The sequence below is a fragment of the Caloenas nicobarica genome, chromosome 2, assembly GCF_036013445.1.
Source record: "Caloenas nicobarica isolate bCalNic1 chromosome 2, bCalNic1.hap1, whole genome shotgun sequence".
In the NCBI taxonomy this organism is placed as follows: domain Eukaryota; kingdom Metazoa; phylum Chordata; class Aves; order Columbiformes; family Columbidae; genus Caloenas; species Caloenas nicobarica.
The window spans coordinates 128934613-128957907 of NC_088246.1; the positions used below are offsets into that span (position 1 = coordinate 128934613).

Sequence of the window (23295 nt, forward strand, 5' to 3'; positions counted from 1 at the left end):
AGGTGCCAAGTTTCTTTTTTTTTTTAATAAAATATAAATATATATTTAAAATGCATTAGTTTTTAGTTCCTATGCAGGACGAAGTACTCCTGGGTCACATACAGGACCCCACCATTCCTTTCTAAATATATTTAAACAAGGTACACGAACAGTTGCTGTATAGTACAGGTATACCTTGTAATTATTTTGTAGACCAACATGATTTAAGGGTTATAGTGCAATCTTTACGTAGATGTAACACACAGTATAGACTGGTACGCTTCACCACTGTAATTCTTCTGCTACTCCATACTTTAAACTTGTCCTTTTTTCATTTTAGCTGTTTTAACAGGAAACAACATTGGCTTCTAGACAACCTGCATACATATAAATATCTACATTTAAGCTTTAAAACGAAAATAAATTATAAAAACAGACTCCTTTCCAATTTACAAAATTTTCCCTGTTCCTACATACTGTACAATACATTCAACAATCATCTCATTTTGAGATTTATGAAGAAAATACTGATGCTTTACACTAAAACCTAATTCGCCCCCCTCTGTCTACTTCTAGTACCATTTGCAAATAAATATATTTAACACTGTAGTTAATTTCATTGTTTTGCAGCATACCAAAAAATTAGTAGTGCAACTTTCTACCCTTCCTTTGTACTCCTTTCCATTGTGTTTCTTTATATACTAGAAAAATGCTACATAAGCAAAAGCACATTCAGTCATGTATGTTGCTCATTTGGAAACCAGTAACAACCTATAAACCTACTCTATATTGAAAATGCACTAACAGAAAAAAGCAATGCAAGTCAAAAGAATAAATATGAAAAATAGACCTAAAAACTGTATGTTGTCAGTACTGCAATGTATTTTACCATTCTTTATCATATTTTAGGGTGTTACTTTTTTAATACTTAAGAAATTAATTGCAGAACTGTTTGTACTATCCCTTTGTAGAGAATCTGAGAGCTTCATGTCTGTTCTTTGTCAGTCAAAAGAAGAAAGGAAGCTTTAAGGTAGCTTTAAGGTTTCCCTTGGCAAGCTGTCTCAAAGTAAAGACTTAATTCACAAGTATTGTGCTGGAATCGCCTTCAACATTGTGTCAGCTTCAATGGAAGGAGACGGTTGTCAGTTGCGGTGACCATCACAGTATCAGAGCCCTTGAAGTGCTGTTGGTAGCTGTGTATGTGCTCAGATATCTTCTTGCTTGCTCAGTCATGATAAGCTGGTCTTCTGTTTTTCCGTAAACGACTGCCTCCCATTCACAATTCGACTGCATGAAACAAAATTCAGTTCAAAAGGTTCTTTTAACTAAACAAAATATTTGAGCAATTCTCATCCAGCCTTTCAGAATAATAATAAATTATCAAAGTCTAGCAATACTGTATTTACTGAGAAGGATTCAGTTCTACAATACAACACCTAAAATCTGTGACAAAGCTCCCTCTCCACCCCTTAATCCTGCTTCCCAGCAGCGCATCTGTGTTACGCTTTAAGTTCTAACACACAGAGTGAAAAACACTCTTAAAAAGAGACTAGTTCAACAATTGATACATAAAGGGAAAGTTAATTAAGTCATCTTCTCTTTGGATATCTTCCCCTTTAAATGTGCTATGTTCAAGAAGCAGAAAAATACATTATTGACAGCTGTCTGGAAACACCAAGAAAGGCAAAATGGTTTGGCAGGTGAAAAAGAATATTGTGAGGGACTTCACTGAACCAAAGTGGCAGCTGTGGAAGAACGGTCAGATGTTTTGGGAATGTATTACAAATGGCAAAAGAATTAGAAATAAAAATGAATGGAAGAATAATTAAGCCACTAGTCCTGCTTCTTCCATGAAGCAAACCCTGCACATTTACACGATTTATTGAAACTCGAGTTAATTTGCAGCAGCTCTAAATTGGACTTGACGCTAGCACACTGTAGCATAATGAAGAATGCAAGATTCTCTCCCTCCCAGATGGAGCTAGAAACAGATCCAAAGGATCACTTCCACATAGAGATGCACAGAGAAAGTTTGCCATTTGAGTTTCTCTATAAATTTAGCAGGACTTGATTCATGGAAGGAGTTCGCAGTTAGAGAGGCCACTAAACTGAGAGGGAATTTCTCAGGGGAAAGAGCAAAAGATAAAGATGGTTCAATGAGAATATTTGTGAGTATAGTATGACTAAGCTCCCCTTTTAAGTATTCTTAAGAGCATAGTTCTGGGCCAGATTGATACATTCACCTTTGTTCCAATTCACAATACTTAATTCTTTTTTTGGAATATTACAATTAAATGAGGTTTGTTCTTTCTTCTCATAAGAAAGGATCCGAAAGTAATACTGTTGTCTCTGAACTTCAAAACACATCATCATTAAAGCAATTAAGTGGGACATGGAAAATCAGGCTCCAGGTGCCCTGCCTTTTTTTTTTTTTTTAATTAATGCAGAGCTGTAGATGTTCTGAGAAGACACAAAAACTTTATACATGAACTCCCTGTGGAGCAAACTGGAACAGCTACTGAGTCAGGCCAAAGAGAATCTCTCCCTAAACCTGGTGGTCAAGACACTCAGAAGGAAAATGAGGTTCCACAGTTTTAACAGTATGGAAAATATACAGATGTACAAGAACAGGCATGTTGCAAGAACAATTACCAAACAGAGCCTGTGGATGAACTCTGCTTAATGAATCCCACTGGGCTTATTATGAAGTAAGCACCAGCAAAATTCGAGAAACTTAATTGCTATAGAGGTTTAGTTTGCACCAAGTCACGTTTTCTTACTGCTAGATTTTGGTACGCAAACCGGTTTCATAGGTCTACCCTACCCTGTTTGGTTTGGGGGTTTTTTTCTCCACATTTAAATCTTAGAGGCCACTCAGTGAAACATCAGGGTTGTATTTAAAGAACTTAGCTATGAATAAACACCTGGTGGACAAATGACCAACTTACAAGAAATAAGCACCATGGACACTCTGACCAAAACTAGATCACCAAATCGAACAATTCTTGACATTAGTACAAGACAGAAAACAAAAAGAAATTCTTTGTTAACCTGCCAACAAAACTAACAGAATTCTTTGCATCCAGACCTGAAGAGCCTTCTCCATTTTGACATTTTTTGAGGCACATGCATTCAGTTTCTTCTTAATTACTGCATTTGATTTGTTTGCTGGATTTGTATCCTGGTTTTCTGATGTCGGGTTACATCTGTTGTCATGTATTTCCAACAACGGTAGCATTAATAAAGATGTGGTATATGCATTTTCTGACTATTGACAAAAAAGAGGGTAAGGAACAGGAATAATAATTAGTATTTAATTTTTTAAAAGTCTTCAACTGCTGTGATCAGATTAAAAATGCAAACAAAGCAAATAGTAGCAGAAAAAACCCTAGGGAAGAATCTGAAAAGAAAAAGTAATGAACAGTGTACGAAGAACTAGCCTGGTCTATAATGGGACTCATAGTCAATACTGAGCACTATGAAACAAGAAGCTGCTTGCACGATGTGGGTATTATGGAGAAGCAAGTTTCTTTCATATAAAGCCAGGCCACAGCTGATTACATTTGTTAAGAACAAGACTTGATAAAGTGGCAACTACAGAACAGTTTTAAAGAAAAAGTCTTATAATTCGCTTCTATAATAGTACAAGCCTTGTGAAAGTAAGCACAAGCAGATAGTAGTAACAAAATTAAGATCACTTCAGTAGCAGGGGGAGGAACTGCTTTAAGAACCAAAATAAACACTGGATTGATCACTCCATAAGAGTTTTATATGCTGATAATGTTTATAGAAATAAAAAGAAATGAATCCAGCTTCACTACAGCAAAGTAGAAGAAAGGTATATAGCAATTCTAGAGAGCAAAATTAGATGAGTAACAGCAGCACACGTACTTGCGTCCTTACAAAAACACTCCATTAAACTATGTTAAACTGCCTTTACATATTTATTCTACCTTGGACCTTACTCCTAATTTACCACCACATGGACACACAATTTCTACTTAAGGATTGGTATATTTTTCGTTTTTAGATCAGATACTACTACTATGTCTCTTGCCAAGAGGCAATGTTCCTGTTGTACCAGCATCCCTCATTAAAATGGAGGAAAAGCACTTTTTTCCCACTCCGCTGCCTTCAGTGTACCACAAGACCACGGACAGTGTATCTTGGCTTTGGTTTAATAACCTGAACATCAGTGATGCACAATATACCATATCATAACAAGACATTATCAAGAGAACACTGGGCATTTTGTGTCTGTTTTGAATGGCTGCAGCAATGCTGCTCCTCACGAGACAGAGATGTTCTTGGGGAAGTGGAGAGATTCCATGAGGTGGCAGAGAGTTAGGCTTGGCATGGAGTCTAGGAGGCATTGAAGGGAATTTAGAAAAACAGCTACAATAAACAGAAGGGGGTATGACTTCAGCACCTGTTCTTTTTAAGGACTTTGGCTCCTACGTCTTGAATATAGCTTTATACCTGATCGAGAGTCACAGACATTTGCTCTTTCAGAATTAAACACCTACATATATCATTTTAAGAACTAGATTAGAATAAAGTTTTCCGGAAAACTACAAGACTAAAGATTAACCTATACAATCATTCAACTGGAAAAATATTGGGAATGAGGGACCAAAACAGCCCCATCTCTGAACTCTTGACGTCTTGGTTTTTGAGGCAGAAGTATTCAAATTCCTTCAGGCTGAGGAAGGCCACAAACCTCATCTTCTACATGCTTGATATTTCTTACAGTATTTCCTTACTATGTGAAGCAGGAAAAGGGAAAACATGCTGCCCAATATGCAATTAGGTATCTTCAAAACACATCTGCCAGACTGTCAAACATGCAAAATACCGGGGCAAATGCCATCTTCCTGGTGTATTACAGAGAGCTTCAGCATGCCATATATGCTAAAGTTTATAGGTAACCAGCACGGAAGCAGCTTTGCTATAACAGCAAATCTGCAAAGCATCCGCATTACTTTACCAGTCCTGCTCTGAAGGCCCGAAAGGAAGAATTCATGCATGAATTCAAGCCCAATGTTCAAGTAGTGCTTAAGCACTTAAAGTAATATTTTAAACTGAGGATGATTTTCACTTTCTAGATTTATTAATCTAGCCTCAATCCAAGCACTTTATTTGCATTGATAGAATGAAAGATGCTCACTTCTATATTAATATTGCTGCCAGTGATGCTCTTAAGTAGTTTAATACTTACCTGTACATCTAAACTATTGTCTTCTGTGAAGAGCTGGGCACCAACCTCTTCTTTTTCCCATGGATCTAGGACCAGTGATTTTCTGACTTTCTTAGAAGCACTGTGCTGCAATGAACATTTTGCAGAGAAAAACTGTAAAATATTATTTAAAAGCAGTTATTTCCTATTTGAAATTATTATTGTAATGTTACCTCTTGCTTGCAGCTTTTATACACAGTGTCATCTTCCTCCTTGAGAAATATATCTGTTCCAGTTTCCTCTTTCAAAACTTCCCTAATGTCTTCCTCCAAGAAGGCAAGTGGTTGTGACTGGTTAAGTAAAATTGGAGGAGAAAATACAGTAAGTCTATTAGTTGCTACATTTTTACCATATTCTACTTTCAGCTAACGTAGGACAGAAAAGAGATCTTGCAAAATATAGCAACAGATAAAAGGATTTAAGCTGTTCTGGTTAACGACTATAGATCAACACTTCAAGGATATGAGATTTTTTAACTCATCTTACTCCACATTATTTCTAGCCAGATAAAATATATACATGCACACAGTGCCTCAAAAAATGCAAGGCAGCATTGAAAAAAACATACAACCTACTTGTTTGTATTCATTAGCCATGATTATCCACTGGCAAAAGGGATAGAAATACTTTATATGTACTAAACACATACATGTATATGTACATGCATACAAACATACTAAAAACCTGTACTATAAAAGTATGACCGTTGTTGGGAAAGGAATTTATATCAATCTTAACACAAGTCTTTGAATAAGACATTGATAGTCCTAAGTACAGTACCGAATTTCACAGAAGCCATACAGATGGCTCCTTTGTGTACCAACAGGAGAAGAATTCCCCTAAGCCCTCAAAATTTGATTTTGAACAGGAGGTTAATAGTGGACAGAAACAGGAATGCCAAACCACTCCATTTGCATAGTGAGAGACTGTGAATCCATAGGGTAACACAGATGGTGCCAAGCCCTGTGGCAAAGTCTGAGCTACCTTCTGTGTTTGCAGAAAAGAAGTAGTCAATATATATTGGCTGGAATTTGTTCAGAACTTGAAAAGCATATGTCTACTGAATTCCAAAAGTTATTACACATTAACATACCTTAGCTAGGCTAGGAAGAGAGCAAAAATTAAATTCATTTGGAACAAACAAACAAGTAACATAATCCACAGTCAACCCAAAAAAGTCTTCTGTGACACAGAAGAATCAGACCAATCGTGAATTTGTATATTAAGATTTTGATTTTTCAGGATGAAAAAAAATTGTATATTTCATTCAAATAAACCCCTAGGAAGGATAAAACACTTCCAAACATCTTTGCATCAGAAAAATTCTCAGAATACTACCACGCTGGGGTAAACACCTAGTTTCAGTCCTAGCAGTGTAGAGGAACCAAAACCAGAAAATAACTCAGTTCTTACATAGTCCAGGGGATTCAAAGATAATGGAGTTTTTCGAGTCAAATGTGAAAGCTTGAAATAACAAAGTTTGTCACATTTGTCTGCACTAGTGTGCTCTTACTAGATTATCCAGTTGGAGGACCCAGCCCCATTCAGTCTCTGACTTACAATTTTTCTTTTGAGAAAACATAATGCTGAAATATTAAAATCTCAGACAGTGATGTTACCACCTCATAATAGCTCCAGTGTTAGCAAGGCTACACAAATTTAAAACAACTCACAAATGTGGAATCAAAATGTTTGAGATTGCTATGCATCAAATGGTTATATGTACTGAATAGCATTCAAAAAGGCAATGCCTCTGTACTACACTGAAGGATTCTAGTCTAACATACAAAATCTGAAACATTTTTATTCATATTACAGCTGTTCTCTAGGATTATATGGAACATCTCAAAAATAAGGGGGTATTTAAACTTTAACGAAGAAGAAAATAAACAATGTCATCACATACCGTAAGTTTGAGAGGACCATACTTTTTTTCCTGAGCAGCCAAAGCATTTTTAAAAGGAGTTGGAGTCCTTGGTGTCGAGCCCAAAAGAGATCTTCTAATTGTGGGAGTTCTAAAACTATTCAAACATAGAAAATTGTTCACACATGCATTTTAATATTTTACTCTATCAACAGTAATGTAATAAAATGAATCAAGAAACATTTGAAAGTACCTTATTTTACACAACACATATCGCCACCATGAATCTGAAAGTATTAAGATCACCACAGCATTACCCCAAATATATTAAACTTTAACTGGATTTTGTTCAGCATTTTAAAAAAGGAAAAAATTTAACTGAGTACAAGTCACTTTCTTTTAAGTTAAAAACAGAAAGCCAGTTTGTTTGTATACAAGTATTTAGATGTTGGAGAGTAAAACTCATTCACAGTACACATACAGGTAGACTAATTTTTCAATGTTTAGATTTTTTTTTAATTAAAGCAACACTACAGATATTTAATGTAATAATCCTACCCCACATTTTCCTTTTGATCTTTTGGTGTCATTTCCTTGTGTAGAGGAGTTGTAATAAGAACTTTCTGCCCACAGATTGGAGTCGAAGTAAATGCAGGATTTTCAAGGTTAAATTGTTCATTTCCAGAGCAAGTGTTGAAAAACTAAGAGCAAGAGAGAGAGAAAAGAAAAAAAAAAGAACACAAAAACCAACAAACCTAAGAAACTTTAAAGTACAAAAATTCACCACAGTACTGAGCAGTAAAAAAATTATATGTATGTATCTGAAGGGCTTTTACTGACAAATCGCAGTAATCCAATCTTGACTTACACTCTGAGACATTTGTGATATTTATCGCTGAAACCTTTTTTCCTTAAAATCCTTACTGCTTAATTAGACCACAGAGACAATAGGTCTCTATAACAATTATTTGCATGAGAAAGCGTGAACTGGGACATAAGTTGCCGTCCCCCTCCCCCCCAGTTAGTATTCAAAACAGAGGAAATAGGTTATTTAACAATTTCCTTTTAATATATCTGCCCTTATGCAGATGTTTTAAAAACCTTCTGGACATATTTGTTTAGGCTACAATGTATGACTAGGGATGAAAGCACTCATAATTTATAATCCACCCACTGCAGTCTTCGTAGTTTAGCTATATTTAAAAGTAAACTCACCTGTGATGGAGAAAATGGTAGTGTTTTCACTGGTGTATGCTTTAGTGCAACATTGATGGCATCATTACACAAGCCATCATTCAGTTCATTAACTGGCGATTGCCCGACACGCAATCTCTTTTTCTTTCTTAGGATAGTTGGTGGAGTGCTGAATTTAGTTACGTTTGAGGTTGTTGGAAAAACTGCTTCTTCCTCGGCACTGATGCTACTGTGTTTTTGGCCATCGAGCACAACGCTGACATTGTATGGGCACTCAGCAGCCCCTTCGTTGTGTTGAATCCGCATTAGTTTTACTGGAGCTGGCTTGACAGGAGACGCAACTGCCTCTGAAAGCTCAAAACTGGTGACATCACTCCATGCTACAGGATCCTATGAGGCAAGATGCAAAACACTCAAACACTAGCCGGGTTAGCCAAGATTATTTCACAACATCCAAGCCAATCTAACGGCTCTCTACCTCCAGAAGCCATGTATTGAATTAATCTCCCTATATCTTACATGCAATCCTAAACCACTGGATATTTTAAAACGCAATTATTTTAAAACAGGCAATAAACCAACTCAATCAATATGAGTGAAACTACAGACAAGTACAGAATAAGGTAATTTTAAGAGTATTTTGCACATATTGCGGACATTTATGTTCCTAAATAAAAATTTTTTTAGAATAAATATAGACTTACAGATTCAATAAGCTCTAGTGTCTCTGCAAATTCTGGAATTGTTTGTAGAGACGATAATACTGTATTTGCTTCCACAGCCAAATACTTAGGCGGTGAATTTTGCTGAACAGATGTGCCATGGGTCTCATCCATGCTGTAGAACTCACTCATTTGTTCCCCAAGGCTATTTAGTGCATTAGACACACAATCTTCTGTGACAAAACTTCCAGGCCAACAAGGTAAGTTTCCAGCTTGCTATAAGGTATGAAAAAACATATTTATCTTATTCAACCTAGAAGTTGAAAAGAGTCAATTATGTGACCATGGGGAAGAAAAAAAAAAAAAAAGTAGCATGTGGAAAGACTGAGCATAACTATTCATTTTTGCTTTTTCAAACACTAATTATTTGTTTGCATTGACACAGTTAGTCTTCTCCTTACATTAACATACTCAAAATTCTTGAATTGTGTAAAATATTTATCTTACCTCTCATTCATATCTCACACATGCTTATAACTTAGACAATTATAAGTTGTATTGGACGCCATCTCTGATGCAAGTTTCCTGTGTTCCTGAACATCAGTATATTACAAAGCCATCTTCACTACAGAACACAGGTACATTTTAAGAAACTGTTTCTAGAAAGTCTGAAATACTTCTTGTTTGATCTGATTTTTTTTAAATTCAGATTCTGCATTGATAGTTTACTTGACTTCTAAATGCATAGCCCATTTTAATGCACTGTTTAGCACTCAAGAAACAGATTTTAATTTCCACTTGAAATTGAAAAGCAAAGCAGATTCCACTAGATAAACAGAGCATTGCACTGTTTCAATAGAATGCCACGAACAGCCACGGCACAGAATACTGGACGTTCACCTGTAATCTAAATTAGCGATCAATATGGTTTGGTTGGTTTGGTGTCTGGTTAGTTGTCTGATGATCACAGCCCTCTGTTCATGAGGAAATAAGTGACTGTCATCTGCAAGTTTCCCTCATTCCACTTATGTACATGTATATTTTGTACAGTGCAAATTTATATAGTTTGTCATGTCCAAATGGGGATATTAAGTATTGCAAGCACTCACAAAGAAGTTTCATAAAAATATAATCCACAGGACATTTTGAAATAAAATAGGGCAAAATTTATGTATTTTTCACCTTTTGCTGTTGAACAAATGATCAACATTGCTGATCTATAAAACTGAATGGTGGTGATATTGACAAATGTGCTACTTCTTGAAGAGGATTAAAATGATAGGCTTTAGGAACTGCCAAATTGAAGGTCATATTTCTGCTGTTTTCACAGTTTAGGAAACGACACTAAAAATAATTTGCCTCAATTCTAATATGTAGACTTAGTTTTACAACCCAACAGCCACAGGTTTGATTTTAGAAGGTCAGGTGAAAAAAACAACACACAAAACCAAACATCCACTCCTAAATTGCTGAGGATCAATCCAGTAAAGCATATCCAAATAGTTACAGAAATCTACAGTCCTTACAGAAGACACTCGCTTTCTTCTGATTTCATTCTCTGCTGACATCAGTAGCAATTCAAGTTCCTTTATTTTCTGTTCTTTATCAGGATCATCATCAATAAATGACTGCTGAAAAAAAAATTAAGAAAGAAGAGATTACTATTTTCCACTTCTACCACCCCTCCACAGTAAAGATTCTACATTATAACACAGCTACATTTTTAACAGAAATCCACACCAAGTGGGAACAGAGCTATTCAAGCTGTATCTTATTTTGTAATACAGTGGTCACAAGTGAAACAACTCCAGCAATTACCAGGAGATGGATCCAATGTTAAAGTGGTAAACAAGCTAATATTTTACCAGGTTTCTAGTATGGCCCATAAATGCTCACTACACTATAGCACTTTTTAACCAAAAGTCACTCAGTTCTGTCTTTAATAGAAGCAACAATGTTGGCACCTTGGTAGATGTGTTTGTGTTTTCACATGCTCTCTAGAATTTTGAGTTCTTTATCCCTACTAAGTGTGCAAGAAAAGCGTTTCAAATCAGTATTTGCTGACAGAGTGTCTACAGAAGGAACTCTACCACTACTAAGAGAAAAGAAAATTAACTACTGGTTTTGGTTGGTTGGGTTTTAACCTCCTTAAAATTTTCTATTATTGCTATAAATATAGGTAAGTGAGGGCATATGCCACAAGTTTCAAAACTAGTTATACTCCCCAATTTAAGAAGGACTTCAAGGAGCAGAAAGTATCTTATACTTTTCTGTATAAGGCAATCCAGAGTGCCAAAGGCCATGCGAGGCTCTGTTATGATTTGTATTCTTATACTGAGATCAGGGAAGAAAACGCAACAGCAAACAGATGACCCACACAGGGAAACTTAAGTTTAGGAACAGAGTTCTGCAGAATGCCTCTAACACATCTAGCACAAACAAAATAGGTGTCAAAATAATTTTTTTACTAATTTCAAATTCACAAAAAATATTCCAGGAAGTCATATTACAAACCAAGAGATACATTCAGTCTGCAACATAAGAGGAAGTGAGCCCAAAGGAGCAAACGAAAATAAACATATCCATTTTTGTTTGTTTGTTTTAAAGTTTCTCAATACTTCAGCATTTAGAATGTTCCAAAAAAGCATCTTCAACTGATTGACAGAAGTTTATCAGCCAGAAAAACTAAAACCTCTTGAGAACAAAAAAGCACAGCCATAAGTATCAGTCACAGTAAGTTATTTGAACCAAGTATTTCAGATAAGGTTATATTTATTACATATATAAAGTAGTAAAATTTTGTCTTTAAATCTCTCAGACGCTAGGTAACGCTAACAGGTCACAATTTTAACCTAAAGATTTAACTAGCAGTCTATGTTTTAAGCCATGTTTCCGTCAGAAATAAGGACAACATTGTGTTTCTGGGATGTATGAAGACAGCTCCTTTTTTCCTAACTAGACCCATTAAGCTAGCAAGCCTACTTACAGAGGAACACTTACATGAATTTAGGTGAATGATAAGGACTTAAAGAGATTTTGAAGTTACAAGTTTTCAAACTCTTCATTTTACAGCATAATACACAGTACATTATCTTCATTTACAACGCTGGTTAACAATTTACCTGAACTAAGTTGGAAGAAGCTGAAACATGTTCTAAATAGCTGCCTTCTGGTGAGGCATACTGGTATGCTGGAATCTAAAAAGACATAAATCATTTTACAAACCCTAAAGAAAATGAGGCTACAAAATGATCACTAGTTGATCGTACATAAGCTAGTTATTATGGTTTACAAATCCTCAGTTAGCATAAAATCACAAAAATACTCAACAGATCTTCATTCTTTTAGATTTGTTTCTCATTCCAAACCCAATACATTATTTGCAGCTAGTAAATACTAGTTATTCTAAATTTTGAACTTACATGTGTCTGAACAGGTATGTAAAATTGATTCTGAGTGTGCAAGTGTTCCATAGTCAGACAAGGTTGGGGCTGAAGTTTGGATGAACTCTCTCTTTCAGACTTTATACTGTCTTGTAAATACCCTTCCTGTTCCACCTTTCTTCGCATTGTTGAATTCCAGTGATTTTTAATCGAATTATCAGTCCTAAAACGAAAGTGTACAACAGTGACTCATTTCCACATCTCAGAGTTTAATATACAGCATGATTTAGAGGGTTTGTACAGTAGGTTCATCCGAAACCATAAATCCAGAAAGCTCCAGCACCTTGGACAGAAAGTTCTATAATCAGTGGGATTTTGGCACAATAGCTAGAAAGCTATTCTTTTCAAAACGTCCTTCTACTAAGCTTCAACTCTGCAGGAAATTAAAAGTTGCAAAATAGAAAGCCTTGGTTCTGGCTGTTATCATGTATGGAGAACCCCTTTTCTTGGACACTTGGAACAAGCATGTGTTCTCTGTCACTACATTATTTAGCCCCTGCTACAAATTTGCAGAACATGAAGCTAAGGCAATCACCCTAAGGGCACTGTGGCTAGTGTTTGCCACTGGAAGACATCTCTTTCAAACAAGCGACAGCCTGCATTCCCAGCTCTAAGTGTGATGTGCAGCTTTGTGGAAAAACATCCCGCTACCCCTTGGTGCCCTTCATCTTGTATGGGGAAAGCAGGCCTGGCAGGAGACCAGTGCCCACTGTCACCTCCCTTGGACAGAAAACATCTGCAATGTGACAAGCAGGCTGAAATCGCTTTTAACACTAGACAGGCATTAAGGCAAGAGTAGAGTATTACAGTCTAAAATACTAGCAATAATATTACTAGCTTTAGAGAGAGGTACATAGAAATAAAAGCTGCTTCAAGGCCCATTCTTCATTTAAGCTTAACTCCAAGGAGTATTCCCCTTTTTCATCCCACTAGTGTCAGACTCTTTAGAAATCTTCTAAGTCTAGGATACAATCTTTAGCTCAGAGTCTCATCTTGAATTTATTTCAAGAAATCAGTTAATGAATTAGAAATGCCTCTGTCCTTACAAACTCATCTTCCCCACTCTGAAATTCTATTAAGATGCAACCCATTCCCTTCTCATTCCTACAAAGGCTTTCCTGTGATTCATGGATTGTGCACTTAATCAAAACATCAAGTTTTTTAAACACACGTCTAAGGACTCATTCTCCCAGCGTTAAGAACTCTGACATTCCTTGGGCATAGCTAGACAGTCACCTCCTGAACACACAGATTGAATTCAGAGAGGGACAGTTTAACATTGAACTACAATTAATAGTACAAGGTAAAAAATTTATTTCATTGAACTCTTTATACACTAATATTTTGTTTTCCACAAGCATGTAGGTTGGCAATTACACTTGAAACAAAGATAATAAGAACAATGCATACAATTCATTCTTAACTTAGAGACTTCATGGTAACCAACTACCTTTGCAATTCATGACTCCTAAGCCTGGACTTTTGAAGGTTACTAAGACTCTCTTTTTCGAGTGTTCTGTTTAACAAGAAATGTTCCACAAAAAATAAATTTAAAAAAAATTCTGATCTTAAACCAAAAAGAAAGTCACTCCCAACTGCATATTAACGAAGACACTTTGGCATCAAGTCATAGGATGTCAATGCATACTTCCACTATTACTTGAGTTACTCTTCTGCTCTACTACAGTTTTTTCTAAGTAATAGGAAGATTTTTGAAGGAACCTGCAGAGCATTAGAGGTCTTTTTATTGGTTTGAGGGCTTTTTAAGAATACATAATCAAATGCAAAAGATCTTAAAAATGTCAGTATCTATCAAGATAAAGATGTGACACAGGTTTCAACAGATGCTCTCTGACTAACAAATTACATTGGAAAGAGTTGTGCAATGATGACTTTCGATACTCCAATATTTAACACAAATAGAGTTGAAAAGCACCTTCCAGGAAGAAGTTTTGCTATTTCAGCCCATCGGTTTCCCAAACGCTTGTGAGCTTCATAGATTATTCTGTCCTCTTCTTCCGTCCATGAAGACTTTTTAACCTCCGGATTGAGATGGTTATGCCATCTCTCTCTGCATTGCTTGCCTATTCTTCCTTTCAGGTGTTTTGCAATTAGAGACCAGCGTTTTGGACCATACTTCTGAACTAATTCAATAACCTGGAACACAGATGAAAGCACGTTATAATTCCAAAACCTAATTTTCCTAATCAAAGACCAAGAACACTGATAAACTCATATTTTAGAACAGTATTATAATAGTCAACTTGATAAGATACTAGACCTATGGAGGCAGACAGTGACCTGGAGTTTTAAAAATTTTTCAAGAAATCAAAAAATTGCCTGTTAACTCCAGATTCACAGTGTTTAGAATATAAGTATATACTGATGAAAACATTAATTTGCAAGTTTCCTTTCAGTCACCCATTGCATAAGCTGACATTAGGAAAGACCAAAAAAGCAGCTGGTAAAGATGCTTGGTTTGATTTTCTTCAAGAACATACATATGAGAAAAAACCCACATCTTTACCCCAACCTTCATCCCATTTCTACATGGTTTTATACATTAGAAGATTTTTTCTTAAAAGACTGATGAGAACTGTAAAATAATTGATTAGGAAGACCATATTCACAAATTGACAAATATTAAACATCTTAAACAGTTTTAAACAGTGGGAATAAGCAGTTGATTTGAAATAACATACGTGTGAGCTATACATGCACCTCCCTACCGGGCAGTCCAGGTTTTGCAGGCAAAAAGCTGCAGTGTGGATTAACAGAGATGGGGAAAAGGAGTCTAAGACACCATTGCTAGCTTCTTTAACAGTAGAGTATGAAATCATTTCCCTTATTTGCAACCTCTTTAAAGTCTAGTAGGTTTGAGGAACAAAAGACGCAAATGAGACCTTTGATCTCTAGTGCTGTAAAGAGATCTCTACTTGGTAAGCAAGAGTAGTTCAGTTAGCAATCTGAGCAAAGGGAAATGAAACGCTTGAGCAGATCAGACATTCCATTTACATAAGAGCAGCTGCATTTTTTTTTCTTCTCACACAGCATAATGTAATGTAACTATCTATGTCAGAAGATGCATCAGACACCACCTTTGTGTGGATGAAACCTAAGAAAAAGTACACATTCTTAGCAGTCATATGCCAATTTTATTACAGTAAAACAGTACAGTATCAATTCGTTTTTATTACCCTCTGATCTTCTTCTTTAGTCCAGGGACCTTTAATGAGTTCTGGGTTTAGTACCTTCTGCCATCGATGCTGGCACTGAAAATCTGAACGATTCTGAAATAGTTTTAGAAGACCAGTGTAGATGTTAAACTCTTGAACACATAAAACTGTAGATATTAGCTAGCCAGAATTATTAGCTTATTTCTAATTAAAAGACTTATTCAGACCTTTGTTCTAACAGTTAAATTCTCCCTTATCATTTCTTCTTCCATTTGCTTACAAAAACTCCAGAAAAAACAGCCTTGCAGAAAGCTCTAATTGACTTCAATGTTCTTACTTGATAATCAGATTCAGAACTTACTCTTCTTTAGAGAAAAACTTAGAATTATTTTTGTCCTCATTACTCCACACTTTATTTGAACTTTATAGCATTGACCTGCTTTTGACATTATCGATAACCTATATAAGAAATTTATTTTTTCTTTCAAATAGAAGAATAAGCTTTTTCTGAAGTCTCAAATATATTCTCAGCTCTTTACCAGTGTTAAGGAAAACATATTTATATCAAATTTAGCTAACACATGCTAATTAAACAACAATGCTTTTTCTGATCAGGACAGATGGTGCTTTTCTGAAGCTTCACTAAGGATCTTTTGAAATATTGTTCCTAGTTATGAAGGAGAAGCTTTCACTTAGCCTCCTAAAAACTGTCTGTAGGAAAGTTTGTATTTCCTTAGAAATACACAGAGAAGAGCCTGTCCCAGCATCACATACTAGTACACCTTTTATAACACTGGGACATGATGATTTACTCTCTTCAGTGCAAGCTGCTAGATAACAAGTACTGATTTCAAGGTTTTGCTGGGCTTGTCTACCAAGCAATGGTGTTACTACATTCAGATGAAGTTAAACAAGAAAAAGTCTGCACAACCAGAAAAAACACCCAGAATACTGTTACATCTAAAATTACATTGATCACAGTACCTTCAAGTTAATCACAAGTAGACACTGTATAATTAAAAACACACTAGAGTTTGTTACGAATCATCATTTCCTGGTGGAGATAAGCTGTAAAGTACAGACTCTATATAGGACAGCTGCTCCCATTTTCTATGAAATTTTTAAACTGTGGCCTTTTAGTGTTTTTACCTTCCAGACATTTCTCAAGTCATGACATATTTGGCATAGAAGTACAAAACAAATGATGGGAACAATAAAATAATTTCAGATAGCCTTAGCCACAATAAATTGAAAGAGAACAGAAGCTGTGTTCCCTCTCCAGAGTTACCTTTAAGCCATCTTCACTTTTTTGGGCAGAATAGAGGGAAGGTTTACTTGTGCCCAGCCCAATAGTGAAATGGGGTTCTGAAAACATGGCAGTTTGAGTGCCTTTACATGTTAGCAACTCAAGATATGCTTGATTTTCCTACCAAAAGACAATCAGCAACAAGGTAAGGGCTAATTACAACAGCCTCTAATATTTGGCTTTGTAATTTGAACACTGCAATAGGTCGCCCAGAGAGGCTGTGGAGTCTCCATCTATAGAGATATTCAAAACCCAACTGGACACTGTCCCGAGCAGCCTGTTCCAGCTGCCCTTACTTGAACAGGGCACTTGGACTAGCTGATCTTGAGAGGTTCCTTCCAACACCAACAATCCTGCAACAGGCAGCCTGATCCTCCATGCATGTTTCCCATGATAGCTGGGGAGCCTTTTTTCAGCCTCACTTGGGCCTAGCTGAAAAATAGCTTTCTGTCTCCAGAAGCATCTGTTTTCAGCTGGAGAACTTTTTATTAAACTGTCAGATTTGTTAAATGCAACTCCATACTACACGTGCAGATCAGTATCACCAAGCATTGCATTTTTAAACAGTTTTATACTAAAGCTTTTTTTATATTATCTCTTTTTCCTCTGCCATTCACCCATTTCACTGGCTTTTGGAAGAGGACAATGCACATATAAGGAATAATGATTTGCTTATGCAGTCCTTAAATTTCAAAGCTTTGAGCTCGTTCCCTGATATCTGTACTTTGCCACCTGTAAAAAAAAAAAATCAGAAGCACCACAGTTGTACAAATATGGTAAGAACAATGAAAAGTTACAGTTGTTGAGCATTTAGGATTCAAGTCTATTTTTACCTAGTTACACAGGAATTTCAGACAACTGTATCATCCTACTCAATATTATGAGAACCACTAAGGCGGGGGAAGGGGAGTGTATTTTTTCTTTTATTTCTAACATTTGAGTATTCAATTCCACTTCTAGGTAGTGAGTTCAGCCTTAGATCTTAGCCATGTTTTTATAGTAGGCATTTTAAAGCATTTAATCAGAAAATAAACAAACATCATCAATTCTAGTTGTAGGTATTTTCTACCAGTGCAGCTCATACAGCTGAGGAGTCATTTAATGTTTGAACCAACAGCTCCTTTATTCATTCCACCTGATCACTGGAATAGAACAAGAAATTTTAATTGTCAGTAAGAAACTTTGTAAGAAACTTGCTAAGGTTCTATTTGTTGCAACAGAAGAGATCATTGAGTGGAAAAAATTACATATTCTAGGAAGCAAATACGACTGTAAAGAAAAAAAAATTAAAACAACAACAACAAAAAAAAGCCCAACAAAGACTTCTCCTAACTGCTTCAAAAGCAACCCATGAACTGCAGATGTAACCACCACAAGTGGTACAACTAATGGAAAGCAGGAATATATTCCAGAATGAAAATAAATAGCAAATGTGGACAGAAGGCATCGATTATTTTTGGTCATTTCAGATGATCACTTGAGCCTCAGTCTGAGCTGATAAGGTTCTCCAAGGTCTAAGCTACATCTCAAGTCCAATTTACAAGCATCTTTCAAAATATTTCTTACTATTACGCATTTCCGATTTCTGTTTCACCTCATTCCTAAACTAGACATGACAAAAGTAAATAAATATTAAAAAGGAACTTAACTGAAACTGAGATTCAACTTACTTGTAGATGACTAGCAATGAAAGCCCAATCATCTGTACCATTTTGTTCCACCAGCTTCTTCAGCCTTTCATCCTGTTAAGACATACCCAGCCAGTAAATGTTACACACTATCCTAATATGATACTAAATAATAACATATTTCATGTGCTACCAATATCATATAGGAATGAAACTAAAGCAAACAAAAAAAAGTATTACCTCATCACGTGTCCATTTCACCCTGTTACATATCTTCTTCAAACCTTTTTGCTGTGGTACTTCATAGTCATGATCCACATATTGAAGGTCGTCATCTTCCTCACTGCAGAGTCCAACAGAAGAATGAAGATAGAGTTTAAAATAACTCTGAATAACTTTTTTCCTAACTACTTGTAGCTTTTTTCCAATCTGTACATATAGTTCTAAAATGATATATGGAATTTGCATGAACAAAAGATCTGCCTCCAGCAGTGGCCTACATTCACCATGTCAAAGAAACAGAATTAATTTTAATTTCAAGGCCACGTACTGGGATATGGACAGATAATTCATCCCAAATCAAGACTTAATTTGAAGCAAAAGCTATTGTTTAAGATCATGGGTTTGTAACAAATTTATGAATCCTTATTTTACACAGATGAGCTCATGAGATAAAGTGGTTTACTAGTCTGAAAAATACATTCATGTTCCACCTCCATAACTCAAAACAACAAACATGAGGGTGCCAAATAATTTAGTGTCGACTTGAGAACTTCGCCGAGCTCCTGCCTTGAATAAAAGCGCCGCCTCAGTGTTACAGGAATGAGATACAAATCTTCGAAAACGGAAGTATTCCAGCAAGAAATGACTAGCGGATCAGCACTGGGTCTCTAAGTTAAGAGTCGGAGAGGCGGGAAGGCAGGTAACCTCTGTGACTCCGTGTAGATCACACTCCATCTACTGGGGAAAATCGGACTGCACGGCCTTGACAAACGGCGCCTTACAAACCAGCACCACGTGGAAATGTTTCATGGAAATATCACTTCAACTTGTACGTCAGTGACTCATGTTAGACAGCATAAATTCAAACACATGTGGAAACCTAGGCCAAACAACAAGATGAGCAGTTCTTCTGCATTAGTGATAGCAAAGACACAAAGAAGCGACTCCCATCCAAATACGTAGCTTTAATTAAAAGCAGTTTCACACTGCAGTCTTTATTTTTCCTCTATTATCAGTATAAAGCAGGATATAAATATCATACATTCATGTTCAATACTATATATTAGTTCTGTTCAGCCTTGAAAATTACTTCCTTTTTTCAACCAAAGGTAAAAAAACATCCTTTCCCAGTAATGGAATGAACCTGTGCCAGTGTCCTCAGAACCGATTAGATGTCAGATCTCTACATTGTCTTCCAGAACATGCAAATTACCCATACAGCATGCTGATCAAGCATGTATGTATATTTGTTATTTTCCCATGAAGTATATCCTCTGTAGCTAACAAAAATACACAGTCAGACAAGAAGAGCACTACTTCACTGAAACCATTACTGCAAGACGGTATGTACCCAGCTCTTGCAGACCCAGTATATTTCACATCGCTTTTACATCCTACACCAAATCTGGATTTGCTCCGCTTCATGATGCAGTAGAAATAGTAACACATTAACATACTAAAACTTTTTGGAGCCAGTGAAATACAAAGCAGCAAGCTTGTCTAAAGGTCAACAGCAAGTTCTTCACAGTACTCACAAAAAAAAATAAGCTGCAAACACAATGATTGTAAGAGTTTTGCATTAAGTGGCTTAGGGTTTCAGAAAATAGCATTTAAACTCACGGTTAACTAAGAGTTCTCTCTTCTGCTCCTACGTCCTTTTTTTTGTCTCTTATCCACGGGTTCTCAGCAAATTTCAAGAGTATATCTTGGTATTACAAGGAGTATATCTTGATATTATAACTCTACTTCATACCAAGCAAGCCATACAATTTAGTCCTGTAGTTAAGCTGTTTGTCAGCACAGGCTCCCTACTCACCCACTGCACAGCACACTAGTTCAAGAACAGAATCTTCAGCTACGTGAAGAGTTGTTGGGATTTTAAAAAAGAGGAAGGGCTCCATGTACACAGCAGTGATGCTGATAAGAGCACAGGTACTAGACAACATCAGTCCTGGCCAGCAGCAGTGGTTAAGAACCCTGCACCCAGAGTTCTCCAGCGGCACATGTGTCCACGGCCACCAGCCACCTCCATGAACTACACAGGCACCAAGCTCCTTGCACTTGATTCCACATGAATAACCATCCAGTCTTTGGTCTTGTGTAGAATAGTACACCAGTAGACTATAAATTAAATATATGTGAGTGATTTGGACTACTAACTTAAGTTTTTTAATAAAATGAAAAGATTTTCCAACATGTTGGGTTGTTATAATTCATTTGTCAATTCTTCTACAGTTAGGAAACTGTGCTAAAATACTGCACAGAAGTGGAATGCAATCACCAAATTTCATCAAATAAGAAACCTGGAACAATAAAGGAAGTATTTCATTACTTCTGTGATGTTGTCTTTGTAATTCTGAGTAGAGAACCATTAAAGGAAATAATTAGGCTTCCAAATGCAAAAAAACCAAGAGCAGTTTAATGAAATTAAGTTTAATCCTACCTGGTGCAAAACAATTATACTTTCTCCTTATTTCGCAACTAGATTAACAATCCTGAAATCACCTTTAAGTAAACTCATAACTATAATGATTTAGTTTTGGAGATATCATCACCACACATTAACACAGCATCCATCTAGGGCTACTGATCTCTAACCAAATGTTCCCCCGCTATCTACAACCCATTGTATTTTCAATTACGACATCAAAGCACTCCATAGCCATGAGATATAATACAAGGTAAGCTTTGCAAAGATGAAATTACTGTTTGCAATACCACAGATGAAAGTATCTTCAATTACAAAGTGCAGCTTCGGAGTAACAAGAAACATTCTCACTGAGCTGATTCTTGCAGATAGGTAAGTATAGACAGCTCCAGCAGTCAGCCTCTGCAAGCAGAGCCCCTCAATTTTTGTTCCCTACACAATAACCCCAAAGCATTGCTTTCTTGTTTTAGCTGCAGTTTTGCCAAAAAAAAAAAAAAACCAACACACCTCTTTTTGTATCAAAGGAAAATCCAGAAGCAGTTTTAATATCTGTAACTGTGAAACCACCCCAAATTCCATGAAAAGTAAGTAGTCTCAGTAAACCCCTGGTGTCATAGGTAACTCGCACATTAATATTACTCACTGAGCATCCTTTCCTTTCTCAATCCTAATCTTTCTTTTACATTTCTTTATCACTTTCCAGAAACTGATTTTCTATTTAGGACAAAAATAACCATACCAGCAACAGTTCTCCAAGACGCACCTTCTGAATACAAAGTAAAGACACACCCATTTTCACATCAATAAAACAAAAGACGTATCTAAACCATCTGGGGCTGCTGCTGAAGCTCTTGAGGAAGACATTCGCTCTCAGGAAGATTGCAGGCCAGATTACAACATCCTCAATCAAAGAACATGCCAAATCAGAGAAAGTAGGTGCATTTAAGATATTGGAAGCATCAGCAGAGCTGAACATTAACAGAACAGCCCGAAACCTTACATCAAGGCTGTGCCAAAGCCACTCGGGAGTAGAAAAGCAAGAAGCATTACTCCAGCAAAAGGAAAGTAACCAGCAGGAAAAGCTACTGCGGAGGCAATGCACTCATCACTGACAGGCTCAGTGGCCACAGAAAAGCAAAGCAGAGGGTTGCCTAGGTAAACTACAACAAAGATTGTCCGAGTGAAAGCACAGAAGTGAGAGCAGCCTCAAAGTGAGAGGCGCCTCAAAGTGAGAGGCGAGATTTATACCGGAGCGCTGGAGTTCGTAAGCCGGAGAGAAGACGGATACCTGTGCGGGTGCCGGCCAAGGGAGGAATCGGAGGGCGGAGGGAGGGAGGGCGGTGGGCAGTGACACCCGAGGCCGGGGAGGTGGAAGGAGGCCGAGGGCAGCGCCAGCACAGCCCGGCGGGGGGTGCGGGGCGGCAGGGCCGGGGCGGGGCGGGCCGGCGGCGGCACCTGGCAGGGATCCCGGGCGCGGGGGGGAACCTGGGCGCGGGGCGGCGGCGTGGGAGGCAGCGGCTGCCCGGGAGGGGGCGGGGGGCAGAACGCGCAGGGTTCCCGGCGCGGGCCCGCGGCCGCACTCACCTGCGCAGTCTCTTCGCCATCCTCGGGGCGCACCATAGGGGGGAACCGCCACGGCAGCGGGGCGCAGCGCGGAGCCCTCGCCCGGGCTCCTTCTCTCACAGCCGGGCGGCGTGGCAGGGCGGGCGGGGGGCGGACGGGGGCACTGGCGGCTCAGGAAGGCTTGAGGCGGACAGGGCTCCTTTGACGGCCCCCTCCTCCCCGCGGAGCTTCGCGGTCCCCACAGCGCCCCGGCGGCCGCCCTCAGCCGCGGCCCGGCCCAGCCCCCGGCGCGTCAGGCATGGCTCGGCCTGGCCCCTGCCCGCAAGGACGGAGCGCGCAGCGGCCCCTTTCTCGCCCAGCTGTGCCTCCCCACTCCTGTCAGAGCTGCCGCGGGCTCCGGCGGCGCCTTCTCACCCCGGGCAGCTGTGCTGCCGCGCTGCCCTGCGCCACCCCGCCCGGCTCCCCCGGCTGCCGGCCCGGCCCCCGCCGCCCCGGCTGCGCCGCCACCGCCGCGCTCGCGGGCTCGGTCGGTACCGCCGAATCTCGCGCCCAGCCTCCTTCCAGAGCCACCGTTTGAATCTGCGCAGGCGGACT

At 38.1% G+C, this 23295-nt stretch overlaps 1 protein-coding gene across 2 annotated transcripts; it reads right to left on the minus strand.

Annotated features, from left to right (window-relative positions):
- Positions 1–1137: 1137 nt before the first annotated feature.
- MYBL1 (MYB proto-oncogene like 1) lies at positions 1138–22757 on the minus strand. Of its 2 annotated transcripts, XM_065629083.1 has the most exons (16): positions 22723–22757; positions 18729–18831; positions 18531–18602; positions 15576–15668; positions 14315–14535; positions 12358–12541; positions 12058–12132; positions 10462–10566; positions 8978–9211; positions 8295–8663; positions 7638–7780; positions 7122–7236; positions 5389–5505; positions 5198–5302; positions 3068–3247; positions 1138–1266 (listed from the first exon to the last, which is right to left on the minus strand). In XM_065629083.1, exons 1-16 carry the CDS (start codon positions 22740–22742, stop codon positions 1138–1140), a joined length of 2265 nt encoding a protein of 754 aa, XP_065485155.1. In that variant the 5' UTR covers positions 22743–22757. The 2 variants fall into 2 exon arrangements, with proteins under 2 accessions (XP_065485155.1, XP_065485154.1); XM_065629082.1 differs by lacking the exon at positions 3068–3247 and having other exon boundaries at positions 22723–22742.
- Positions 22758–23295: the final 538 nt, after the last annotated feature.